Here is a 10821-nt window from a genome sequence, read left to right as displayed (position 1 = left end):
TTAATGTTATTTAATGTATCTATATGTCGTTAGTATTGATATGTGTAAATAAAAATAGAATAAATTGCATATACTTCATATAAAACAAGAATTGAATAATTTTTTAATAAATATCTTTCTTTTAACTTAAAAAATCGATAAACTAAACTGGTCGGGACCTTCCTTAGCAGCTGTTGCTTCATCTCTGTTGAACTTGTTGCTTACTACTAGATCCGCTAGGGGCGCTAGGTCAAAATGTTGTCAAAATCAAAATAATGCCACACACGATCGAAGTAGAACGTAAAAATGTCATTCTATTTACCAGATTTATAATTCGATTTTCTTTGGCTTTGGCACACTTTAATCCAAATCCGATAATGTGAGTGACATTATCATCATCATACAAGATAAAGTGCAAACGATATACACGTGTGAAGTTGTTATATGTAACATAACCTGTTATATTCGACATTCGATTGTTCAATATATTTAGGTACTTCTCTCCTCTTCCCTCACCTTAGACAACCGCGTGTTATTACTGCATGAATATTTAAGCATATTTTCCCAAGCATCATATTAAATCTTTCTACAAACAAGCCGTTCTATACTTCAACTAATTTCGTTCTTTTGTTTTGTAGTGCGGGGGCCTATAATTAATTATGGATCCGCAAATTCAGCAAAAGGTCTTACAATTTGAGACCTTCGTAAACGACGTACTGAAAGCCGACCTTGCGAAATTGGCCGAAAAACTAGACGCTAGGAATACTGACGTCACCGAATTTCTGCAACTGAAATCGATGATAACAACGTTTCAAAATACAAATGTCGAAAAAACCGGATTCAAGACCAAAGTCGATATCGGAAATAACTTCTTTATTCAAGCACACGTTCCAGATGCTTCTAAGATCTTATTGGATGTTGGTTTGGGGCACTACATTGAATTCACTTTGGGCGAAGCCTTAGTCGTTATTAATATACGAATTAAGTTACTTGAGCAACAAATCGCGAATTTACGAAGCGCGATTGCAAGAACTAACGCTCATATTAAGTTAATTCTTATCACCATTAGAGATTTACAAGGGATGAGAGAAGATGTTTGATAAAAACTACTGTGACAAAAGAAACTTAATATAAGAATATTAAAATGTAACTTTATTTTGTTCCTAACAGGTAAGAGAATTGCTCTGTATATGCTCACTAGGTGTGTACATGTGACAGTAATATGTAATTTATTTTTATAAATTTATAAATAAACTCGTAGAAAAAAAGTAGTTCCATATATTTTAAAAAAATTCATGCTTCTCTAAGACTCTAATCGTAAGACACATTTCCTTTTATCATTTAATATATATCATTAAAGATAGCGATAATTAAAATCATCGATCAAGATATTTTATGTTTTTGTGCATTTTTAATATATCTTTAACCACACACACACACATACACAAGATAAAGTGACATGCTTTAAAAGTGCTCCTTCTGTCCCCTTTATCAAATTTTAGATGCAGCCACTTATGCAAATATCTATGAAAGTAGCCTCCCTAAGCATTTTTTCCCCTATTCTCCCTTCATACGTGCATCTTGTACTTTATGACTTAAGCTAATCCCTAAGCTATACTGTCTATAAGTTAAAAGCTTACATGATATGCTTCAAGTGTTTACCAGTATACTTATGCATATATTATCCATCCCTATTATAAAATGTTCACACAATATGTATTCACTTATTAACTCTTCAAGATCTTGAAGGAAGATCCAGAGTTTCTTGAAGGGTTAATAGTATTTCAGATGGAAATTTCTAAACTTTGAACTATTGATATTGAATATTATTTACATTTAGGATATTAATATATACCTCAATTGCAATTATCGATACAAATTTCTAATTTTTTTATATGATGGAAAAATTCATAATTTAATAATTAAAATATGCTATATGTTATTTTTTGTTTAAATATAAACATGTGAAAGATTGCATTATCATAATTGATTTAAAGTGAAAGAGGAATGTTATATACATATATATTATGTATAATAAATTGTTTGATAATATGTTCTTGAAGATATTATAAATATAAGAAAAGTTGTTACAACATTTTCTATAAGCCCTATATAAACTTCTGTCGGTAAAGAAGAGTGTTGCAGAATGCATTAACTATTATCTCTTATCGTTAAGAACCCTCTGTATGAGATACCCTCGGTATCTCACATGCATATGCAAGATTCACCTGTCTTAGTAGTCAACAAGCTAAATCTTTTCCTTATACGGGCATTAGGGATTTAATTGGTTCAAACACATGAATTCGTGACAAATATATGTGAGGTCATATACGGTCATACGGTTGGATGTAATAAATCGTACAGTTTTACCAGTCAGTCTGACAACAGCGAGCGCCCATCGTACATCTTAGTTATTTCGAAATAAAGAGTTTATACCATCAATCTGCCAATCATTGTTCGAGTGTCTTTCGACCCTCAGTCGACTGTGTCCAGTCTCACCAGTGCACAAATAAATTTTGAATTGTACGTGCCTTTTTCTAACAATAAGGTTCTATCGTCAGTGGATAATATCATATTTTCAAGAATTTAAAGATAAATATATGATACTCTATAAAAAAATTAATTGCTATTTATTCACAGCATTTGTTCACAAATAATTTTATGTTATAACTAAATATTCTTTTAATAGCGATTGATAGTAAATATTTTATCAGTAAGCTTTTAATAATGTTACTCTTGAAATAGATAGATGGCATCGATGAAAAGTCTCAAATTATATTTTCTTACAATATACTAAAATCGAGATTAAAATGTTTATATACATTCTTTTTAAATCATGTAGATATCTGCATTATTTAATTGTTCTCATTTCTTTTGTTTAACTAATACCAAAGTAAAAAAAGGAGGACATAACTAAAAGAAAAGTAGTCTAATGATTATTTGTCAATCATTACATCAGAAATAAAGGAGGACATAACTAAAAGAAAAATAGTCTAATGATTATTTGTCAATCATTACATCAGAAATATAATTTTTCTCCATTTAGCATTAAAAATTAAAAAAAAAAAAAAGACGAACAGAAGCATTTAATATATATTTCAAGAGTTTAGAAAATATTTAGACGAGGTTTAATGTAAATTTTTTATAGACATTCAATATTCCGAAATTCTGGTTCCAGTGCATTATAAATATTTTTTTAAACTTTTTATATCGTTTAGTAATTATTTTCAAAATATTTTATGTTTCCTTAATATTATAAAATAAATCATCATAATATATATACATACATATATTGCATAGATACATATATCTTCTAGATGTATATGAATTCTATATAAATTTAATAATAGTGTCATCCTTTCTTCTCATCAGAAACAAATTCTTTGCAAAAATATAAAAGTATAAAAATATAAAAATATATAAGTATTGCATTTCAATTTCTATAGAGAGAGGAAAGGAAGAAGAAATAACGAATTCCGGACACGGAAATCAATTTGTTCGGTTCAATTATGCGAAACGCAGTAGTTGGATGATCTGATTAAGGGAGGTCGAGCAGTAAATTTCTAATACTAAGAGAAGGTCAATTCGTGACTATCTTCTCAACTCGAATCGTATAATATCGAGACAAGTACAAAGTCGGCTAATCCACATTTAAATGACTAAGAGAAGAAGCCGTACATCTATACTGGAATATAATTCGCCATGCACCATGGCTGTATACTCGCATTCACACTTTTGCGCGTGAAACATTATATAAACATAAATTTTCGATATTATATCATTGTTGATCAATCTAATATATTTAAACCGCCTTTCAGAATTTATGCCAATATGATAATTTGATAAATGTAATATAGGAAATGTTATTAAAATGAGAATTATTACATAATAAAATACTAAATATACATTAAATCAGATAAAAATGTGCTTAATAATCCATGAACTTCTTTTTGATTCGCAAATAATGCCCACGCAAAAATATCCTCATGTAAAATAAAAATACCGAAGAAATTATTAATGTATTAAGAGATATAAATTGTAAAATATTTTATATATTAACATTATGTAAGAGAAAAATACATGACTTTTATTGAATAATTTCATTATATTATTCTTTCTTATTTAACGCGTATTTTGGCGGTGTTTGGCAATAAATTTTTCACGGGGGCATCTTGTTCATCAATTACAACCCTGCGTTCTAAGCCGACGCTAGGGGTTCTTGGCCTGCAGATGAACGTAAAGCGCAGTAGGGTACTGACACGACGGGTTGTTAACATCAATATATTAGTTTTACACAAGTGTTAGTTTCTTAAATGTCGATAGACATGCACAAATTAAAGTCACAATGTGGGAAGAATTTGCCAAATCTTTCTTCAAAGGTGTGTGTCTTAATTGTATACTTCAATACTTAATTTTTAATACATCTCTATACCATTCCATTAATTTACGTTATTAGTAAAGTTTTGACCTCCGAAAGCTTAATGATTTTGTGATCCCATATCATTACGCATATATTATATTCCATGATTTTAGATTTTAAATATAAACAAAAGGTGTTTATAATATAATATTATTATGCATGTTATAATGCAATAATATAAAACTGTATTTAAAATATTACTTGATAATATAAAAAATATATATACACTGGAAAAAAAATTATTTTCTTTTTTTGAATTTAGTTTTCTTAATTTTAAACTCAGAAAAATGTTTTCTTTACCCAATACTTCTTTGAATTAAAAAAACTAAATTCAAAGAAATCTATTTTTTTGCAAATAATAAATTTTCTTTTCGGTGTATCTAGAAACGTTATCGATCACAAATTACATTATTGCTATATAACCATCGCAATATTGAATAAAATAATCAATAGATTTATTTCAAGGCGTTAACAGCAATTAGTTTTTAGAGGATTATACGAGCGACTCGTTAACTTTTATATATATAAATATAAAAGATCGGATTAAATCTATACTATAATTAACAAGCGCAAAAAATCATTTTTTGCCCTTTAAATCTGTTTGCTAATAAATTGTCATGTCTCTGTATTCGAAATATTTTTTCATTTTATTTAAAATCAAATCTATCCGGCATAGATATTTCGGTAAAATGCTGACCCGACACTATACAGTACAGTCGATGTTAGCAATCAACTGCGTGACAGAAGTTCGATGATTACGGGAGTTTCGCTTATAACTTTATTCCCTCTATCACGTGCGATATCCGTTTGTAACTTCATATCTATAATGTAATGTATTTTATACATCCCTATATAACTTCTACATGTTTATCGATCATCAAATTTTCCTTGAATTTATTTACTCTATTGCTAACGTGAAACAATATAATCGCTCTTTGCTTTCCTTTAACTGCCTTTATTCTTCAGGATATGGGAGTTATGGATATTTATCATTACCTTGTCGATGAAATTTCGGGTAAGTTAGACGAATAAATTAGATCGAGAACGAATGTCATAAAAAAGCTTATGAAAAAGATGATATTGAATATGAAATATTATATAATACGTGTATATAAAAATAAGTACATATTAATTGACAGCGTATAATATTATATTTACGCGGAGAAAAGTACTTATTTAATTGAGTATATCGAAAAAAATCTCCATATTAAATAATATAATCTTTAATCCTTTTCTTTAGCAATTATATAAGTTTTCATATTTTTCTACGAGTTATATTGCTACAATCTTTTTCGCAAGCTTAAATATATTATTTCAAATGTTTTATTGTCCAAAATTAAAACTTTTTTATCGATTTGCAGATCCCAGAGTTTCTGACTGGCCCTTTATGTCAAATCCGTTTGGTATAGTATTGATTTCACTCGCTTATTTGTTTTTTGTGCTTTATTTCGGACCACTTTACATGAAAGACAGAAAACCTCACGCGCTCGTCAAAACTATGATATGTTATAATATTTCTATTGCAACTGCAAGCGCTGTTTTATTCTATGGTGTGAGTATGATAAATAAATAAATAATTTAATATACGCAAGATAAAATTTTTTAATTATGGATGTTTCAATTTCGCTATTCATATTTCTCTATTTACATTTTTTAATCTAAACTATAATCTTATCTGTTTTTTAGATACTCACATCTGGTTATACAACGCATCTTTCTATGGGATGTGAGCCCTTTGTGATCTCAGACGATTCTATGTCGCTTAGCGTAAGTAATTGTAATTAAAATCTATGATAAAATTAACTTATGTATTTTATTGCTCATTAAAACCTACGTTAAAACTTTGACTAATTATTACAAAGATTTGTAATTTAACATAAATGAAATTAAAACTCAATCGATATAAGAGTATTTAATACAGAAACACTCGAGATATATGAAATTTTATTATTTAAAGATGGCTCGATGGATGTGGTGGATTTTAATTCTGAAAATTGCCGAGCTTGCAGATACTGTCATTTTTATTCTAAGAAAGAAATATAATCAAATTTCTTTCCTTCACGTGTATCATCATACAGCGACTCTCGTTTTGGCGTGGATCACCTGTAAATATGCACCTGGTATGCACTAGACAGCAGTAATTATGATAATTTTAGAAGAAACTTTTGCAATTTATGGAATTTATTTCCAAAAACAATATCGAGTACTGAAATATGTGTATATCTACATATTGATTTAATTCTAATTATATATGACAATCTACTTTCATATTTTATCTAATGTACAGGTGGCATGTGGACCTTTGTAATGTTGCCCAATTGCGCAGTACATGTAGTTATGTACATGTATTATCTCTGTGCTTGTTTAGGACCAAAAACACAGAAGATAATAACTCCGTGGAAGAAATATGTAACTCGTTTGCAACTGGTACGTACTTATATTTTACGTCTGTTTATATTCGTTACACGATATGGCGTTGTACAAAGTTCCAATAAATTTTTAGCCATCGCAATTTCAAGATAATAAGGTTTCCACATTCGATTTGTGATAGTTTTGAGAAGCATAGCGTGCCTATATCAGATTCATGCGGACATATGAAATAGCGCGTTTCGCGTGATATGTTCATATACGCGGACTTCATTGTGGTTACAGCGCTCCTATAACTCGATAACTGGCTTTTCACGAGGGATTGAAAAGCTCCGTAAGCGCTGCTTGCAGAATCACATGTGTTCTCGTCGAATCTCAATTCGGTTTGCATTTGAGCGTAACAGCGAGGGGCAGGGAGACGGGTGGACGAAAGCTCGCAGTACCGTTTTTAATTAAATAATCCGTTACCAGAGAATTTTTATTTCCAGCGATATCGACGGAACGATTTATCGGGTTACGTGGTTGTTTAATTTCGCGCGGAGCTTTTGCGTTCTAGAATTCCGGTCAGAGGTTGGACAAGGAAAGGCAAAATGGTGTGTGCTTTTTTGCATGTGGTATATTGAGCCTGTCAAGCGTGCACTATATGAACACTGTGTGTCCTTACTACTTTTACATTGCTCGCGTCGCGAATACTTATTTACATTTTCTTCGGAATAATTCCCTAATGAAACGCTTTAGGTACTTTTAGACTCCATTCCCATTTATGAGTAGGTATTTCGCATTTGCAAACTTTAATTTAGCTGTAAAAAGATCCGCGCGAAATGATTGTTGTAAACATGCGATGTGTGTCTTTTCTTCATTTCTTACGTTGAATTTCAACATTATATTATTTGTTTCAGATTCAGTTTGCTATTATGACGGTCCATACCTTTCAAGCGCTTCTACCGTCTTGCGAACCAACGCGGAAACCATTAGCATACATTTACATGTCTCAAGTAGCATTCATGTTCTATATGTTCTTAGATTACTATAGGAAGTCATACTTGCAAAAAAAGATTAAGTAAATATTAAAAATAATGTCTTATAATAATGCAGTAACTAGCTCAAGAGCACAGACATAAAAGATTCGATGCGTTCGCATTGGATTTGAATAAATGTAATGTGAATGAACAAATAGTTTCTCTCCGAGTTTCTCTCTTATATATATTGGTTAATTTACAGTTAGTTTGATAAATAGGAATGCATGCAAATTCTCGATAATTTGTAATAATTAGTAATCTATATAGATGGATTAAATGGAAATAGCAAAATTTTACAAGTTATGCAAGAAGTTTATAAATTTTATAAAAGAGTAAAAATTTGTTATTAATTTATTTTTTATATGTATTAAAATCTTATGAATTATATTTTTCAACATGCTGCATAACTGATTAATCGGCGTTAATATATTGTACTGAAAGGTACCGCTATAATTTTATATAATTTTATTCTGTAGATATTACGGATATTTAAAATTTTGCGTAATTCTGTTACCGCGATATTTTTATTCAATAAATAACAATTGCCAATATTCTACACAATATCTTGTAACATCTTTATTATTTTTCTTACACGTGATGATAATTGTTGAAAAGACAAGGAGGATAGGAGAGGAGAATCAAATATCCGAGTTACTCGTGAGATCTCAGGAGAAAAAGATTTATAAAAGGAATGCATGAAATACAGACAGATATACACACAAGTCACTATGAGATGAGATACGTTACGCTGTACGTAATGCTTCTGCGTTACGTCAGCTCGGATTTTATTCGCAAGACTATCTGCCATCGAATCTTTTTCTCCTTTCTGATTTGCTACGCATTATACAATGTTCCGGATTACGTCGTGTCCGCGTCGTAAATATGATATCCCGAATCTGCAACGCTGAATTCGCTCGTTTTTTTTCCTCTCTTGTTCTCATTTCTTCCTGTGTGTATGGTCTGTTCCTTCATGATACACGAGTATTTGTCATCGAAAACTACCGCGGGGATAAGATACGATGAAAATGGTGCTTGGAAAAACTTTAATTCTTGTTAACCATTTCTGTGAAAGCTGCAGTTACTTTTGTACGCGATTATTTCCCACGTCATAGAAGCTTGAGTATACGCGTGGCTCTCTCGGAGCCATCTTAACCAGAATCCTACTGTCCTAATACGTAGTCAAGTACATATACGTCGTTCTCTATGCAGATACGCGTGACATGGAAGACTGCATTACCTTACTCGACTATTTTCCCGCCTGACTGACATTAGCATAGCGGATTAGTGTGTCCATGGCTTTAAGTCGACACGCATGGCCTCGCGCCGATAAGACTTTATTAACATCGCCTGTATTTATCCCGTACTTCAAGCCGCGACCCCTTTCTGCACAGCACGTCTTTCCCTGTAGGCTCTCGCTGTATATATGCGATAGGCTAATCGTTTCGTCAAAGGCATAGCTCTATGTATAATGCTGAACATATACTATTAACACACATTGCTTTTTATCTTTTATATTTAATATAAATTTTTTTCTACACTAAAAAAAATGTATCATTTGCAAGAAGATAAATTTCTTTGAATTTAGTTTCCTTAATTTAAAAAAGTATTAAGTATTAAATAGATTCGAGAAAATATTTTAAACTCAGAAAAATGTTTTCTTAAACCCAATACTTATTTGAATTGAGAAAATTAAATTCAAAGAAATCTCTATTTTTTTGCAAATAATAAATTTCTTCTAGTGCATTTATTATTTTCTCTTATAGAAGATTAATATTGCGCTTTTTATATTTATTATGTTTCTTATATAAATTAACTTATTAACATAGACGTTTGTGATTATAATGAATCATAAATTATTATTATGCCAATGACCGAATAATTATTTTATTCTGCTATCGAGTGTTTACAAATTACCCTTCAACGTAATAACCAACGTGCCCATCTTCTATTCATTTAGCTGAATCGCTGCTTGATGTTGAACATATTGAAATGGTACGGTGATTTATTTACTTAGGTAGTCGGAATACAAAGAATCCGAGGACTGTGTAAGGCTATATTTGGGATGACGTACGAAAGAAAGGGAGAGCTTGCGCCGAAAGTACAAAAGATGGATTATTAAAGTTAGAATTTCATTATCTTGGTGCAATAAATATTTACTCGAAATAGCTTTGTCGCTCAATTTAGATGACTAAATCGTTTTGTCTATCTTAATTATGTTATTTTAATTAAATAACATGCGTTATTTATGCGTAATTAAATAACATGCAATAAAGTAAAAAATAAAAAGAAAAACGAGACAAAAAAGCATGAAGCTAATAATTCACAAAAACAAGTTTTTAAATATACATATATATACAATATTTAATGAATTGAATGTACTTTGGTTCCATTATTGAACAAATAACTTTACCAAGTTGGCATCGACGCCTGCTTCTAATTCATCGTCATGAAATATGAAGAGGCAGCAGCTCTACGTGTCGGCATGCAATAGTCCCGCCTACCAAAAAAAAAGTCGAACTCGGGAAGATCCTTTCGTACGAAATGTATGACCGTCTCGGCACCTATCTCGCCTCACTGTGGAGAAGATTCATTTTTCAGTCTCTCTCCGTGGGGCCAGCTTCTAGCCAGAAACGTGACCTCGACGCAATGCACAGCCACAACTTTTAGAGATATTTTGCAAGTTTCGAGTCGCGATGCACGTAGATGCGTTCTATTAGTGCGCGAGAGAAGAACATCGTTTGCGACTATTTCGAGAAAGAAACTCCAAAGGTACAATTACGCTTGTTTTAAAGTAAAAAGAAACTTTGAAGCACATTAGAACGTGCTTCTGGATAAAGAACCAAGAAATCCCGCAAGTAAAAAATTGCACGTATAAATAACCAAACCTATAAATAATATTGTTTTATTGCGAAATATTTTGTAACTGATATTACGTATGTATCATGTTTTTAAACTTATTATCAATGTTGAGTAATATCGAAGTATACGAGAAAATAAAAATAGAAGAAAAATTTTCATATACAGAGAATATCTTTT

General features: G+C 30.8%; 2 protein-coding genes across 3 annotated transcripts; both read left to right on the top strand.

Moving 5' to 3' along the window:
- The first annotated feature begins 247 nt into the window (after positions 1-247).
- Positions 248-1269, top strand: LOC112467866 (protein UXT homolog). 2 transcript variants are annotated; one of them, XM_025036749.1, is made up of 2 exons: positions 248-358; positions 618-1269. In XM_025036749.1, exon 2 carries the CDS (start codon positions 639-641, stop codon positions 1077-1079), a length of 441 nt encoding a protein of 146 aa, XP_024892517.1. In that variant the 5' UTR covers positions 248-358; positions 618-638; the 3' UTR covers positions 1080-1269. The 2 variants fall into 2 exon arrangements, with proteins under 2 accessions (XP_024892517.1, XP_024892516.1); XM_025036748.1 differs by having other exon boundaries at positions 248-472; positions 618-1268.
- A 4089-nt stretch (positions 1270-5358) lies between these two features.
- On the top strand, positions 5359-7970 carry LOC112467875 (elongation of very long chain fatty acids protein AAEL008004-like). Its single transcript, XM_025036763.1, has 6 exons — positions 5359-5414; positions 5761-5951; positions 6086-6166; positions 6357-6519; positions 6687-6826; positions 7666-7970. The coding sequence occupies exons 1-6, from the start codon at positions 5369-5371 to the stop codon at positions 7828-7830; spliced, it is 786 nt and encodes a 261-aa protein (XP_024892531.1). The 5' UTR covers positions 5359-5368; the 3' UTR covers positions 7831-7970.
- Positions 7971-10821: the final 2851 nt, after the last annotated feature.

The sequence above is a fragment of the Temnothorax curvispinosus genome, unplaced genomic scaffold (assembly GCF_003070985.1).
Source record: "Temnothorax curvispinosus isolate PA1 unplaced genomic scaffold, ASM307098v1 QBEX01017838.1, whole genome shotgun sequence".
NCBI classification, from domain to species: domain Eukaryota; kingdom Metazoa; phylum Arthropoda; class Insecta; order Hymenoptera; family Formicidae; genus Temnothorax; species Temnothorax curvispinosus.
The sequence above is the reverse complement of the archived record's forward strand: the minus strand, read 5'-3'. Positions and strand labels throughout refer to the sequence as shown.